The sequence below is a fragment of the Mirounga angustirostris genome, unplaced genomic scaffold, assembly GCF_029215605.1.
Source record: "Mirounga angustirostris isolate CCGP_5_RB_7025 unplaced genomic scaffold, mMirAng1.0.hap1 SCAF_1, whole genome shotgun sequence".
Lineage (NCBI taxonomy): Eukaryota > Metazoa > Chordata > Mammalia > Carnivora > Phocidae > Mirounga > Mirounga angustirostris.
In genome coordinates, this window is record NW_026991709.1 from 64,523,590 (window position 1) to 64,540,425 (window position 16,836).

The following is a 16,836-nucleotide window of genomic DNA, read 5'->3' on the forward strand; positions in this document are numbered from 1 at the left end:
TGAAATCCTGAGCTCAATTAAAAATGATAATTTTAGGTTGCTTAAGGATATAATCAATGTCACATAAAAGCATGTATATATTTTTTAAAAATAGTTCTTCAGTTCTCTCCTTCTCCTAGGCAACAAAAGTTTTTCTTTGCCATCACTGTGCCCCTTTCTCGAGGAATAAGGAAACAATGTAGATAGTTCTGTCAAATTCTGCAAGTATGGTTTAAATAAGCTGTCACTAAATACCACATAAACATATCTACAAATAGATACTTTGGAAGAGTAGATACTTAGTATACCAAACACCTCAAGAACACAGGCTATTTAGCACAAATCTGGTACAAAAGTACATTCTAGCAACAACCCTAAACACAAGCTCAAATATCCCTATTATATTCAGGACTACAGCCTTCTGCAAAAGCTATGGACAGAAAGGTCTAAATCCATATTGTTATAACTAAACCCATAGTTTTATCTCAATGTGGCAGGAAACCAATGCAAGAGCATTTTAAATAGTCCTAAGAAGGGACCCTTGAACTCTAGATCATTTAACAAGTGCTGAATGCGATGGCACCCCAAAACTGAACTTAATGATGAGTCAGTGACAATTAACATTCAACTTAGTATCTGGCAACATGACAATACAAACCTCAATCAAAACTTGGACCTACTTCCAAGTTACCTTTTGATTATACATAAATTATATAGTGGTAAATTGGTAATGTCAAAACGGGAAGGTTAAGAGATAACATTAAATCATGTGTCCAATTAAAACAATGCCTGTAGCGATACTACTGCTCCTGGGTCTACCAGCTCCCACCGACCCTTTCTAAAGGGAGAACTCAAGGCTCCCCTCCAAACGTGAATGCTAGGTACTGAGCAAGTTCATCTCTGGATCAAGAACAAATACTTTGTAATCACACAGGCAAGAAACAAATGTTAGGAGACTGTGACATTTAGCCTTTCTAGCAAGTATAGGAAACTATGATAACCCCTGAGACCTGAGCCAAATAAAATAACCCTCATTTCAAAAAACACATACTCTGCAAATGTACATAACGATTTGAATCGTCTTGTCCTTCTCTTTATTCGAAAGGATGAGCAAGTAAATACTTTCATCACTATTTTAATGTGGAAATACTCAAGCACTTGGTAAAGCTGACTACCAACAGCACAGAAAGTATAAGAAAAGAAACAAGTTTCAAATCAAATCATCCAAACAAAAAGCATATTCTCTCAATTCAAGGTTAATGAGACCGGGGGAGGTGATATGGGAGGAGGAAAGAGGGAGCTGCCTCATCCTTGACTGAGACAGGTTTTTGCCCTTTTCCACCACCTCTGATTATTATTAGCAGGAGGTTTAATATTTTAAGATCCTGGTTAGTAAAGGCTTTTTATCTTAAGGGTGAGGTGGAGAAGGGGTGTAAAATAAAATCAATACTCACTGCTAACTTTCATGCTGCCAAAAGCTGAAGGCTGCTGCACTGGCTTGCAGCTCTCCGCAAAGGAGGTGGTTCTGGGCCGCCCTGACATGATCACTCTCTTCCCGGATCACCCTCTTTTCCTTCCTTCCTCCTTGTCTTCCTTTTGTTTTATGTTGGGGTGTTAGGTTAATGATAAATGCAGCATTAAGTTCTCCCACAAGAAGATTTAAAAAAAAAAAAAAAAAGACTTCGTCCTCTTGGCTTTTCACTCCTTTTGTACAGCTATAAAAAAAACGAGCGATGTATTTCTCCTTCAAGACAGATCAGTATGGATATTTAACATATAGATGATTTGGGGCTGGAAAAAAAAATACAATTCTTTCCCCTCCCCTTCCTTGGAGGGGAAAAAGGAAGGGGGGAGTCTTAAAAAATATATATCACGTGAAACGGGGGCAAACACTTGATTGAAAATAAGTACTTTGAATATTATATTTTCCTCGGGGATTTTTTTTCCGAGTCAATGAAGAAGGGAAGCGGCGGAAGGATCACGAGTCTCACGCTTGAAAAGAAGGGGGATGGGAAGGAGGGAGGGAGAGGGAGGGGGTGGCTCGGAGATGCGACGGGAAACGCTGCGGCTCCGGCAGCGGCGGGATCCGGCGGGCTGACGGCGGGGGCCCGACGAACTGGAGGGAGGCAGAGTCGCGAGTCAGTCAGAGGCGGGCGGTGGCGGCGGCTCCTCTTCTCATTGCGCCAGGAGCAGCTGCAGGCGGCGGCTGGATCCAGCGGCCATGGCGGCGGCTGTGGCGGAGGCAGCTCCCTTCAGACCCCAGGCAGCGGATCCTCGACTGCTCCCCATACGCCGGGGACATGGGAACCCGGCAACCGCTTCCGTCCCTTGGGGCCCCCTCCCCCGTCCGCGGCACCAGCGCGGCCGCCCTCCCGCCCCTCGCCTCTGCTCGGTGCCCGCTCAGGAAGTGTCCGCGCTTTGCCCCCAGCCCGGAGCCCTGTCAGCGGCTGCGGGGCCGGCTCCTCCTCGCTTCCTTCCTTCCTTTGTCACTCGGCCCGGGCGGCGGCGGCGGTGGTGGCGGCGGCAGCACAAGCCTGCATTCGCCCGGGTCGGGGGCTGCTCTGTGTGAGGAGCGCCGTCTGCGCAGCCGCCTAGCTCTTCCCCACTCCCCCTCCCCCCTCCTACTCGTCCTCCGCCTCCTTCCTCCCCCACCCAGCCTTACACCGCCCAGCGCCCCGCTACCCGCGTAACAGGCGTCTGGGAATCGCCGGCCGAGGTCCGCGCCCGCCCGCTTCGGCTGGGGAGCCGAAGCCGGAGAAGAGCCAATCACGGACGTCGATTGTTTGCGACTCCTCCCGGAAAAAGCCGATCGACCCGAGAAACCAATTAGAAAGTGTCCCTAGAAATCCACGCCCAAAAAAGCGGAAAGTGCCGAAGATAGCCGAACGAGAAGAAGGTGGGTTCTCATTCCATGGCTGGCTAGAGGAGAAATTCGACAGTGGCAGCAGTGGCCAATCACAGTGGCCGGCCCTCACGAAAAAGCTTGAAGAGTTAAGGACAGTGAAACCCGGAGTCACTGGTGAAACAGCACGGCTGGGCGCCGCGGCCGCCTTGTAATTGGCCGAAAACTCCGCTGGGAGTGTACCTCCCTCAGTGATTGGTGAAGCGAGGGGGGCTTCCGAGGACTGGATGGCCAGTCAGAACGTCTCCTCCCTCGCCAAGGTGGGGAGAAGAAGAAAGAAAAGGGAGGGCGTCTATAAAGCGCCTTTTCATTGGCTTGAAGCTTTGGAACTGGAGTGGGGGCAAAAGGGAAAAGGAGGGAGGCTGAAACCCGTAGCGGCAGCCAATCAGCACTCAGTGCCGTCCAATCGCAAGACCTAGATGCGGTGTGATTGGCCTTCCCCCTCCGGCGGCGGTCCCAAGAGCGGAGAACCTCGCTCGTGGGGTCGTGGCGGACCGTGTGATGGGCTTGTCTGCGGCTTCTGTCAGCCGTTGTGGAAACCGCAGATAGGGAGCGCGGGCAGTCTGCGCAGCCGGTCCGAAACTGCTGCGGTCAGCGGCGCTGGGCTCGGAGCGCTCAAGCGAACAGAGAGTTTAGAGGGGCTCTCCCCACCCACCAAGAGTCTCTCGGCCCGACGCGGCTAAAATTGCGCGCTGGAGCCTTCCCTCCGCCCGGGATAGCGCGTCGGAAGAACCAGCGTCTTCCCCGAAAGGGCCAGACGGGTCCAGAGCCGCCTACCCAGTCGGGTGCGAACTCTCAGACGCTAAAGTAGGAACAAAGCTTCTAGAGAGGCAGCGCCTCCGGGCGCTCGCGCGCTGCCCAGCAGCGGTGGCCATTGACAAAGTGAGGCCGATTGCGCCTGGTGTGCGCAGCCAGGCCGAGCCTTCTGGAAACGCCCCTGAGAAATGAGCTCATGCTGGATGCGCGCGCTCCTTGGGCGCGACTGCCCAGCGCAAAACGAGCCCCGAAAACAGGTATGGGGAAATGCCGTCAGGCCGGATATCCTGAAGCCTCCGAGGAAGCGGGGAGTCAGAATAGCCCGTAGCTTTCGGTCCTTTGGAACTAGGACAGTCTATAAATAAAAGTACTAGTTGAGCAGGTTTCTCACATAGGCCGGTGTTCATTGTTCTACTGAGAACCAATTCCTTAGGTTTGCCTGAGGACAGTGAGGTATGGATAAGCCAGGATAGCAGAAAAAGTAGAGTGGACAGTTGCCATCCTGACTGTAATCCCGTGGTGCCTGTAATTTCCACCTGCAGAGTCATCCTTTTTATGAAGATACTATCTCCAGAAAGCACATGTAAAAATACTCATAGTTGATCAGATTACTTAGCTATTGCTTTGAAAAACTTGTGAGGGACTTGGAACAAAGTAAGCTTTGATGGGAGACAGGAAAAGTCTAGGTAGGGTTTGCAGACTCAAATCTATGGGGAGCGGGCGGGCAGAAAAATAAAGCAAATGAATGAAACTGGCCTGGTGTAAAACAATGGAGAATAATAAGAAATGTGACAAATTAGTGTCCATGCTGTAACTGAAAGGAGCAGCTGTTAAGCACTAGCAGATTGTTGCTCACAAGAATGTGGGTCCATTGTTCTGAGATATATGGTTTTTTCCCCCCAAGAGAAACCCTAAAGCTGGATTTTTGTGTGAAATCTTCGGATTTTTAAGTATTGGCAACCGATATTCAGAACCCTGCAGGCCAAACTAAAAACAACCAGGAATAGACATGGCCGGCATGCAATTTGTAATGTCAAACCTGAGCATAGGTTTTATAGCCAATAGAGGCTCTTGTTCTTTGCAGTTAAAAGAAAACATAAGGTCTCTGGATGTCACAGAAATGGATAAAGAATGTTGAAAGCAAACTCAGTGCATGGCAACTTTGTCAGGTAATGTCTCTCCATGGCATTATGAAAGACCTTTGCCTCTAGCACCTAAAATGTTGTGAAGCAAAGCTTTAAATCCTGCCTTCCTCTTTACTCCATACCCCTACTTCCAGTTATACCAGCAGGAAAAGTGAATAACAAATGTTTAGGTTATACAAATTGGAAACATGGCTGTTCTTCTATATACAATAAAGTAGAAAAATAGACTTAAGTTTGATTAGTAGCCTTACTGTTACTGCCTTCAAATATTTTGAACTGATGCTGTTAAAAAAATCTGACTCAGGGAAATTTTAAGGAAAAGAAGTATTTCAGTCTAGAAGGGCTTAAGAAGTGAGAAGGTAATGAGAAAATACAGAACTGCTGAAATTAACATTCAGTGTATCTCTGAACTTCCAAACTCTTGCTTTACCTTCCACCTGTTGTCAACCACTGATCAGTTTATAATAATTATAATAGTTGATATTTACTGAGTGTTTACAATGTGCCAGGCACTGTTCTTAAGTGCTTCACACATATTACCTCAAATTTATAATACTATGATGTAAGTACTGTTACCACCTCCACTTTTCAGATGGGAAAATGTAGGGCCAGAAAGGTTTACTAACTTACCTGAAGTCAATTAGCTAAAGTAACAGAGCGAGGAATCAGATCTCCTGTTCCTAGCCTCTACTCCATACTTGTCTCAAATGCGGTCCTCACCTCTGCTGGTCTGTCTTGCTTTATCTTGAAGTCTAAGCCTTACATCTTGAACTGTGTGTGACTTGTTGTGAACCTATCTCTAGTTTGGTTTCCTCCAGGGCTCATCAAATGCTCCCTTGCAGAGATCAGTGATTCTGAGCCACAGTAACAATAAACCAAAGGATTAGAAAAAGTTAAATGTAGGAAAGCTGGGTGGTACAGAACAGGTAGTATAGTAGGAAAAAAAGAGGTTGATGAGTGTGTCCCCAAGATAATAATTATGAATTAAAATGCACAATGAGCTAACTTCTGTAGTAATAACAAATTTGTATAGCAGTTTGCAGTTAGGAAGTACTATCATGTTTATAAAGTTTAGGAAGTACTAGTATGAAACTGTTCTGTTTTTATAAATGAGGAAACTGTACACTACAGTAAGTGACTTGCTTAAAATCACTTAGCTGCATTTTTTTTTTTTTAAGATTTATTTATTTATTAGGGAGAGAGTGCCTGCATGAGCAGGGGGAGGGGCAAAGGGAGAGCGAGAAAGAATCTCAAGCAGGCTTCCTGCTGAGTGCAGAGCTCAACTTGGGGCTGGATCTCATGACCATGAACCAAGCCAAAATCAAGAATTAAACGCTTAGGGGCACCGGGGTTGCTCAGTTGTTTAATAGTCTGCCTTTGGCTAAGGTCATGATTCTGCAGTCCCAGGATTGAGCCCCATGTTGGACTCCCTGCTCAGTGGGGAGTCTCCTTCTCCCTCTTCCTCTGCCCCTCCCATTGTGTTCTCTCTCTCTCTCTCAAATAAATAAAATTTTTTAAAATAAAATTCTTTAAAAAAAATAATCAGACGCTTAACCAACTGAGCCACCCAGGCACCCCGATGTAGCTGCATTTTTAATTGAAACTAGGAGAAAATATAGGCAAGCTTAAGAATAAAGATGGCAAATAGGATATGAGATGCAGTTTAATTAAATGAACCCAGAGTCACCCATTCCAAATAGAAGTCCACAGGGAAACTCTTCTTTGAGGACCTCATTTATTTAGCAAACATATATTAAACCCCTAAACTTTGGGTGCTGGTCGTCAAAATTTAGTAAGATATGGTCTCTTTGCTCCAGATACTTGTAGTCAAATACTATGAGATAAACAAGAGTTGTTTAGTAATGAACTCTAGGAAAGCCCTCCAATATCAAGGTCAAAGATTAAGAAAAAAGGGAAAATAAACACATTTATTGAGTACTTACTTAATTTCTCTCAAAACCCCAAGAGATAGGTATTATTAGCCCTTCTTTTAATACACAGAGGGAAAGATAAGTACACGCTCGAGGTCTCATGATCAGTGAAGGCAGAGCGGGAGGGGCACCTGGGTGACTCAGTTGGTTGAGCATACAACTCTCGGTTTCTGCTGAGGTCATGATCTCATGGGTTGTGGGATCAAGCCCCGCATCAGTTTCCATGGTCAGCAGGGAATCTGCTTGAAGATTCTCTCTCTCTGCCCCTCTCCCCACTTGCATTTGTGCATGTGCACGCGCTCTCTTTTTCTCTCTAAAATAAATAAATTCTTAAAAATAAAAGAGCTGGGATGGGATTTACACCTGAGTGTCTTTCTGCTAGATTACTCTGCCTTCCATCAAAAATAACATTGTTTATCTCATTTACATAAAATTATCTGGCAAGCACACACAGATGTCTGGAAATACTCATTTTGATGGCATTTTGGATGATCTTTATTGTCTCCATGCTTTCCAGTAACATCTTCATTTTCCACTTTTACATAAGAAACAAAACACTTAAGAAGAAAACACAAAGGTAGGATTGCAGAAGAACCAAAGAAAAAAGTGAAATTGCTCAATTTTATTAGGAATTAATAAACTGACACAGAGGCACCCTTGGTCAATAATTTTGATAAATGTTCCACAGGAAAATAATCTAACAGGAAATGTAAGTAATTTTTTTTGGATGTTGAGTTTTATAAGTTCTTTACAGATTTTGGAGGCTAACCCTTTATCCAATATGTCATTTGCAAATATCTTCTTCCATTCTGTAGACTGCCTTTTAATTTCACTGATTGTTTCTTTTTTTGTGCAAAAACTTTTTATTTTGATGAAGTCCCAATTGTTTTTGCTTTTGTTTCCCTTTCCTCAGGAGACATGTCTAGAAAGGAGTTGCTGTAGCTGATGTCAAAGAAGTTACTGCTTGTATTCTCTTCTAGGATTGTTATGGTTTCAGGTCTCACATTTAGGTCTTTAATATTTGAATTTATTTTTGTGTTTGGTGTAAGAAAGTCCAGTTTCATTCTTCTACATGTTGCTCTCCAGTTTTCCCAACACCATTTGTTGAAGAGACTGTCTTTTTCCCATTGGATATTCTTTCCTGCTTTGTCGAGGATTAATTGACCATATAGTTGAAGTTCATTTCTGGGTTTTCTGTTCTGTTGATCTGTATGTCTATTTTTGTGCCAGTACCATACTGTTTTGATCACTATAGCTTTGAAGTATAACTTAAAGTCTGGAATTGTGATGCCCCCAGCTTTGCTTTTCAAGTTTGCTTTGGCTATTTGGGGTCTTTTGTGGTCCCTACAAATTTTAGGATTATTTGTTCTGGCTCTGTGAAAAATGTTGGTGGTATTTTGATAGGGATTGCATTAAATGTGGAGATCGCTTTGGGTAGTATAGACATTTCAGCAATATTCTTCTGATCCATGAGCATGGGATGTCTTCCTGTTCTTTGTGTCATCTTCAGTTTTTTTCCTCAGGGTTTTATAGTTTTCAGAGTACAGAGTACAGGTCTTTCTCTTTGGTTAGGTTTAATCCTAGGTATCTTATTGTTTTTGGTGCAGTTGTAAATGGGATTGATTTCTTAATTCCTCTTGCTGCTGCTTCATTATTAGTGTATAGGAATGCAATGCAATTATCGGTGTATAGAAATGCAACAGATTCTGTATATTGATTTTGTATCCTGTGACTTTACTGAATTTATTTATCAGTTCTAGCAGGTTTTTGTTAGTGGAATCTTTTGGGTTTTCTATATGTTGGTATCATGTCATCTGCAAATAATGAAAGTTTTAGTTCTTCCTTGCCAATGTGGATGCCTTTTATTTCTTTTTGCTATCTGATTGCTGTGGCTAGGACTTCCAGCGCTGTGTTAAATAACAGTGGTGAGAGTGGACATCCCTGCTTATTCCTGACCATAGAGGAAAAGCTCTCACTTGTTCCCCATTTAGTATGATATTAGCTGTGGGTTTTTCACATATGGCCTTTATTGGGTTGAGGTATGTTCCCTCTAAACCTACTTTATTGAGAGTTTTTATCACAAATGAATGTTGTACTTTGCCAAATGCTTTTCTGCATCTGTTAAAATGATCATATTGTTCTCCTTTCCTTTATTAATGTGGTGTGTCATATTGATTGATTTGTGAATATTGAACCACACTTGCAACCCAGGAATAAATCCCACTTAATCATGGTGAGTGATTTTTTTTAATGTAATGTTGGATTTGGTTTGCTAGTATTTTATTGAGAATTTTTGCATCCATGTTCATCAGAAATACTGGCTTGTAGTTCTCTGTTTTTTAGGGGAGTCTTTATCTAGTTTTGGTATCAGGGTAATGCTGGCTTCATAAAATGAATTCGGAACTTTTCCTTCCTTTTCTGTGTTTTTGAACAATTTCAGAAGACTAGGTATTAACTCTTTTTAAATGTTTGATAGAATTCACCTGTGCCATCTGGTCCTGGACTTTTGTTTGTTGGGAGTTTTTTTATTACTGATTCAATTTCTTTGCTTGTTATCAGGCTATTGAAGTTTTCTGTTTCTTCCTATTTCAGTTTTGGTAGTTTTTATGTTTCTAGGAATTTATCCATTTCTTCTACGTTGTCCAATTTGTTGGCATATAGTTTTTCATAATATTCTCTCATAATTGTTTGTATTTCTGTGATGTTGGTTGTGATTTCTCCTTTCTCGTTTGTGATTTTATTTATGTGGGTCTTTTTTCTTTTTTGACAAGTCTGGCTAGAGGTTTCTCAATTTGATTATTTTTTTCAAAGAACCAGCTCCTGTCTTCATTGATCTGTTCTCTTGTTTTTTTAGTTTCTGTATCATTCATTTCTGCCCTAATCCTTATTATTTCCTTCCTTCTGCTGGTGTTAGGCTTCATTTGTTGTTCTTTTCCTAGCTCTTGTAGGTGTAAGGTTGGGTTGTTTGAGATTTTTCTTGCTTCTTGAGATAGGCCTGTTTTGCTATACACTTCCCTCTTAGGATCGCTTTTGCTGTATCCCAAAGGTCTCAGACTTTTGTGTTCTTATTTTCATTTGTTTCCACATATATTTTTTTTTAATTTCTTCTTTGATCTCCTCGTTGACTCTTTCATTGTTTAGTAGCATGGTGTTTAACCTCCATGTATTTTTGGTCTTTCCAGATTTTTTTCTTGTGGTTGACTTCTGGTTTTATAGTGTTGTAGTCAGAAAAGGTGCATGTTATGACTTCAGTCTTTGTATTTGTTGAGGCCTGTTTTCTGACGTGGTATGTGATCTATTCTGGAGAATGTTCCATGTGCACTTGCAAAAAATGTGTATTCTGCTGTTTTAGGAATGGAATGTTCTGAATATATCTGTTAGTCCATCTGGTCCAGTGTATCATTCAAAGCCATTGTTTCCTTGTGGATTTTCTGCTTAGATGATCTGTCCATTGCTGTAAGTGGGGTGTTAAAGTCCCCCAATATTATAGTATTATTATCAATTAGTTCCTTTATGTTTGTTATTGATTCTTTTATATATTTGGGTGCTCCCATGTTGGGTGCATAAATATTTACAATTGGATTGTCCCCCTTATGATTATATAGTGCCCTTCTTTGTCTCTTGTTACAGTCTTTGTTTGTTTATTTATTGAGAGAGCAGGAGGGGAGGGGCAGAGGGAGAAGGAGAGAGAGAATCTCAAGGAGGGTCCATGCCCAGGGTGGAGCCGACACAGGGCTCGATCTCACAACCCTGAGATCATGACCTGAGCCAAAATCAAGAGTTGGATGCTTAACTGACTGAGCTACCGAGCACCCCACAGTCTTTGTTTTAAAGCCTAGTTTGTCCAATATAAGTATTGCTACTCCTCTCGGGGCGCCTGGGTGGCTCAGTTGGTTAAGCGACTGCCTTCGGCTCAGGTCATGATCCTGGAGTCCCAGGATCAAGAGTCCCGCATCAGGCTCCTTGCTCGGCAGGGAGTCTGCTTCTCCCTCTGCCCCTCCCCCCTCTCATGTGCTTTCTCTCATTCTCTCTCTCTGAAATAAATAAATAAAATCTTTAAAAAAAAAAAGTATTGCTACTCCCGGTTTCTTTAGACATCCATTTGCATAATAAATGTTTCTCCATCTCCTCACTTTCAATCTGCAGGTGTCCTTAGGTCTAAAATGAGTCTCTTGTAGGCAGCATAGAGATGGGTCTTGTTTTTTATCCATTCTGACACCCTATGTCTTTTTTTTTTTTTTTTTTTTTTTTCAAAGATTTATTTATTTGTCAGAGAGAGAGAGCAAGCGTGTGCACAAGCAGGGGGCACAGCAGGCAGAGGGAGAAGCAGGCTCCCCGCTGAGCAGAGAGCTGGATGTGGGGCTCAATCCCAGGACCCTGGGATCATGACCTGAGCCGAAGGCAGACGCTTAATGAACTGAGCCACCCAGGCATCCCCACCCTATGTCTTTTGATTGGCATGTTTAATCCATTTCAAAGTAATTATTAATCGACACGTATTTATTGCCATTTTAATACTTGTTTTGTTGTTTCTGGAGATTTTCTGATCCTTTCTTGTCTTTGTCACTTTTGGTCTCTCCTTTCCACTCAAAGAGTCCCCTTTAATGAAAATTATACTCTTTACCAACAATAAAAGTTAACTCATCTGAGGACCGTGGTAGGTGTTTGGGGCACTAAGCCCTTATATAGTAGATGAAATTTTTCTTTATTTGACTGATGAGAAAACTGAGGAACAAGAGAAGTAACTTGTTCAAGTTTACACAACTAGAAAGTAGTTTTCAAACCTATAGCCTAATTCTTGTGCCCTTGCCCTGGGAATATCTCCTTAGAGAATCATCCAAAAGAAACAATCCAGAAGAAGCTCCACTCAAATCTATTTAGTGATCATTTATTCAGCTCCTGATCTCTCTGTAGGGCACTGTGCCAAGGGCTAAGAATACAGAACTATTAAGATAAAGCCATTCAGAGAGGACTACTGTCTTGTTCCAGTTTTAGAGGAGCTTTTGTGGAGTGGAGACATGTAAACAGACAACATCGTAGTCATTTGGGCATCTATGGACTAGCATGGGGGAGAGATGTCCCAGAGATCATTTTCTAAGCTGTGTTTAAACTACTGGTCTCCAAAATTGAGTGTATGCACCCAGAGGGTGTACAGGATAAACTTTTGTGGTGTTAGAACGATTAAAACTTATTTTTATCTTTAAAAAGTAAGAAATTACCTTTCTAATGATTAATTAACTGGTAGATACTGGCATCCTTCTCAGACCGTGTGTCAGAGGAAGGGGTATCACATGGTTCACACTACAGCTATCCTAAAAGAAGAGGAGGAATCCACAGCCTTGAAGGAGTTGTGAATACAAGGCACCCTCCTGCTTTTTTAGGTCTTCAGCAATATATGGCACTTTATTTGTGCTTAATTAAGTGGATTTTCAGTCATATTTGGCTTTTAACTAAATCAGCCCTCACAGGTTGAAATGATTCCTACAAATATAGATGACATAGTTTACTAACAACACAAGAGTAAGTGAACAAACAAAATAGCAAAGTTGATGTTCTCCTACTCTTGGTAGGAACTCTTCATCATTCACATCGTTAGGTAAAAACAGTATGAGCTAATCAAATTTGACAAGAAATGGGCCCGAACATTTTGAAATTCTTGGGAAGAATTTTGGAAACAAGAAGTTATCATCTACTATAGGTAAAGACAAAGCTTACCCTAAATTTAAGTATGATTACAATGTAACTAATGGCAGTGTGAAGTCTTCACAGTTACCAAAATGTTTAAAGACTTTGCATCTGGGACAGTGTTACTGGTTTTGAGGGGGGTGAGGGGTGAGAACAAAAATGTTTGAGGCCTTAAATAAAAATCAATTTTTAAATATTGTTTATTATACCTTATCCTTTTTTATTCTTGTATATGTCTTATATGTGCATATCACATTAGGTCAAGAGTATATGTTTTATAAATATGCAGGTTGTATTGGAGCTGATATTAAAACGTTCTTTACTAGTAGGGTATAAGATCAAAAACGTTTGTAGACAACTATTTTAAACAAAGGTCAGTTTTCCAGATGGGTAAAGGGAAGAACACACAGGCAAAGAGAAGAGGTGATGTAATGCCAGAAATGTATGTAGCAAAGTGTTCAGAGAACTGGAGGTAGTTTGAAATTATGCATATAAGATTAGCTTATAGGATACAGACCTAGAGAAAAATAAGAGAAAACAGTATCAAATAATAGAGGTGTAGTTAGGTAAATTATATTAAGTCCATATTATGCAGCCAGTAACAGTGTAAAGACTAATAGCAACTCAGAAACAATACTAATTGAAAAATATAGAACTGTAGATTGTTACCATATTTCCAATTCTGCTAAATATACGTACATTTCAATCAAGATTGAAAAGGAAGACAAAAATTGGAATAATTTTGTTAATATAGTAGCATATTGGGGCACCTGGGTGGCTCAGTCGTTAAGCGTCTGCCTTTGGCTCAGGTCATGATCCCAGGGTCCTGGGATCGAGCCCCGCATCAGGCTCTCTGCTCAGCAGGAAGCCTGCTTCTCCCCCTCCCACTCCCCCTGCCTGTGTTCCCTCTCTCACTGTCTCTCTCTCTCTGTCAAATAAATAAATAAAAAATCTTAAAAAAAATAATATAGTAGCATATTTAATTATAGATGAAAATATTAACTTTAAATGTTTTCATTTAATATTTTTACAATAAATTCGTTTGGTTTTAAAGGAAATTCATCCCCAAACTAATTCATTTCTTCACTGTGATTCACATATTCCTCAGAAAGCCTCTGATTGCATGGGACTCTTAACAAAGACTCCAAATTTCTCAGCAAAGCTATCCAACATTTTGGATAACATTTTTATTGATAATCTTTTGTAATGTGAGTTAAATTAATAAAACTAGCCAATATCTACTAAGTACATACTGTATGCAAGACATCTGTTAGACACCTGATATAAAGAGGTTCATGAGCCACATGAATGGTTCTGTGCCCTTGGGGAGCTTATCTTCTAGGGAAACAAACACATGGAAAGTTAAATAAATAATTATTTAAAATCACATTTTGAATCCATAAAAGATGTATGAGGCAGAACATAATTTGCTCAAACTAACTGTTCATGCTGTCCTACTTATAATAGATGAGTGGAAAACACTTCAATCTAAAGTGGATCTTAAAGGATGAGTACTAGGATTTGAAGATGAAGAAAAGAGAGAGGAAGTAAATTATTTTCCACCACTTCATTTCCAACCCACCAAACAAACCCCCTTCTTAGTAAACTCTGAGGTGGGTGGAGCTATCAGAGCAACTAAGGGCAATGTGAGTCTGTTCTTCTGACTTCAGAAAAACCAGTTCGGCTAGAACAGAAAGTTGATAGAGAAGACTAATGGAAGATAAGGTTTAAAAGGTAGTTTGAGGCCAGATTTGACAGAGCTTTGAATGTTACACCAAGAAATCTGGGCTCTGTCTTGTAGACAGTAGAGAATTATGGGAGATATTTTAGCAGATATAAGACATTGTCACTGTAAGAAAGCCTCTGAGGGAACACACTTGTGTGGTTGCTGAAATGTGCCCAGAGTCAAAAGACACAGCATACTTGGACATGCTTGTTCCAACCAATGAGGTGTGCCCAAATGGGAAAGTAATGGGTGACTACCCAAAAAGAAAAAGGACTGTGTTTGAAATATTGCCACTGTGAAGTAGACTCTGGTTGTATTAAAAGTTTCATATCAAGTCTTTGACAGGTCATATATAAATACTGTAATCTTACTATCCAAAGGAGTGTACAATCTAAGATAAAAGGAAAACGAACCCATGATGAATCCTTTCGGTGTTTTATGCTTGTAACATATGCCCTCCTAAGAGAGCATAATTGTGTTGTTAATATATTACTGGGATTAGATTATTTTGAAATGTTTTGAAAATATTATTTTAGCCCATTTCTATTCACATTTTTTGAGAAGTGCTTTTTTAGACCAGTGTGAGTATATTCACATGAATTGAATTAAAACAGTATGTGTTGATTGAATACTTTGACTTAAGCATACTTCTTTACAACAAATTTTAGGTAATTCAGCCTTGTTTTATGTGCATTAAAATGTAATAGACATATGCCTGAGACGTTCTCAGTCAGAAGAAAAGTTTGGGAACTCATTGGCCGGAACCAAATTAGAAATGGTCAAAATTTTCTTCACATGGAAATAGGACTCACATTTCAGAATAGAATAAAAATCTTTAGGTCTTTATATAATGTTGATGGTAAATGTGAAAGCTACAGTGGTGAGCGCTGTGAATTGTGTAAGGCTGATAAATCACAGACCTGTACCCCTGAAACAAATAATACATTATATGTTAATAAAAAAAATTAAGAAAAAAATGTGGAAGCTACAAGACAAATGGCATTCTGTTTCTTAGCTATTGAATATCTTAACTCGGAAGGGGAAAAACTTGAAAAACAAAATATTAAAGTCCCATGGATTATCCAAAAAGAAATTCCAGAATGCAGAGGGCCTGTCTCCCTCATTTGGTTGTGGCCATCAGGATGGCCATCATTGCTCTGACTTCACTGCTGTACCTGTAAGATCGAATTCTGAAAGGGAATGGGAGAGAAAGCACAAGGCCCCATGGAATGTGTGTTCCTGTATAACATCCCAACCAGACGGTAGTAGAAAGTACCAGATATCAGACCAGGAAGGATTTTTATGGGAGAGGATTTATAGCTCAGTTTTGTAAATCCATTAATATCTCACCATGTCTGTTGTCATTATTTTTATAATTTATATGGTGTATTCATTAGTAGTGTCTAGTACTTGAAGATAAAAGTAATAATTTAGGAAAAATAACCACTATTTCCCTAAATAACTCTCACTACTCTTTTAGGAGCATTTGGGAGTCTGAGGAAAGTACTAACTCAGACAATTTGTAGACAACTATTTTAAACAAAGGTCAGTTTTCCAGATGGGTAAAGGGAAGAACATACAGGCAAAGAGAAGAGGTTATGCAATGCCAGAAATGTATGTAGCAAAGTGTTTAGAGAACTGGAGGTAGTTTAAATTATGCATATAAGATTAGCGTATAATGGGGCTCAGTCGGTTAAGCATCTGCCTTCAGCTCAGGCATGATCCTGGACTCCCAGGATCAAGCCCTGCATCTGGCTTCCTGCTCAGCAGGGAGTCTGCTTCTCCCTCTGTCCCTCACCCCGTGTTCTCTCTCTCTCTCTCTGTCTCTTTCTTAAATAAATAAATAAAATCTTATAAAAAAAAAAAGATTAGCATGTAAGATACAGACCTAGAGAAAATAAGGGAAAACAGTATCAGATAATAGAGGTGTAGTTAGGTAAATTATATTAAGTCCATATTATGGAGCCAGTAAAAACTCGGGTTTGTTTTTTTTTTTTTTTCCTTTTTGAGGAATTAACAAGTCTGAGACAGTTGAGCACATCCTCCCATCAGTATTCTACTTTCTCTAGCCATTTTCTGGGAATTTGAATACAGTTTTCCGATTTAATCTTTTTATCAAAAGTAATCTAATTATCCTAATTTTTATCATTAAACTCTTTGGCTGTGATTCTATAAATTTAATAAATGTTGCTGGTGTGTGTTGGAAAACACACGAAAAGACCCAATATTGAATATCCTCATTCCACTAGGAAGTGCTTATTGTGTGTCTGCTGTGTGCCCAGAACTATGCCAGATACGGTGGGAAACACATTTGCTTGCAGCAGATTGAGAAAACTGCTGTATATGTTTTAAAACCTAACTATGGTCTGTTTATCTGCATTTTTAAAATATTTTCAAGGTCAAAAGGGCATGGGCCCTTTTAGAATTACAAATAAATCTCTTACAGAGCCAAGTCAGCTGGAACTCTAAGTAAGTAAACTATTCTGTGGAGGTTAAGCTTTTAATCTGGCATGAGAGGAGTTAAAGTAAAGTACTTCTCAGCACCACAGAAGCCATCAAGTGAAAAAAAATCAACAGGAGTCACCCAAAGAGGACATCCTTATGGTTTGCCTTTAGAGCTAACTTTCTTCCCACGTAAATGAAACTACATGGAGATGTAAAGCATTTCTCTTGATCTCAGTTGATGTTGTACGCATAGTAGGAACTCAAAAA

At 40.6% G+C, this 16,836-nt stretch overlaps 1 protein-coding gene and 1 long non-coding RNA gene across 4 annotated transcripts in view; one reads left to right on the forward strand and one right to left on the reverse strand.

Moving 5' to 3' along the window:
- The window catches only part of GSK3B (glycogen synthase kinase 3 beta), a 206,801-nt gene extending 204,255 nt beyond the window's left edge, over positions 1–2,546 (reverse strand). Inside the window, exon 1 of one of the 3 annotated variants that reach the window (XM_064594927.1) lies at positions 1,434–2,546. In XM_064594927.1, the coding sequence (XP_064450997.1) occupies positions 1,434–1,521 (88 nt within the window). In that variant the 5' untranslated portion in view covers positions 1,522–2,546. The remainder of the gene's footprint in view (positions 1–1,433) is intronic. The other 2 variants (XM_045902948.3, XM_045902949.3) reach the window with 2 other exon arrangements.
- Positions 2,547–3,177: 631 nt separating this feature from the next.
- LOC135365143 (uncharacterized) lies at positions 3,178–16,498 on the forward strand. Its single transcript, XR_010412862.1, has 2 exons — positions 3,178–3,894; positions 4,722–16,498. It is a non-coding gene; the product is annotated as an uncharacterized LOC135365143 (long non-coding RNA).
- The last annotated feature ends 338 nt before the right edge of the window (positions 16,499–16,836 follow it).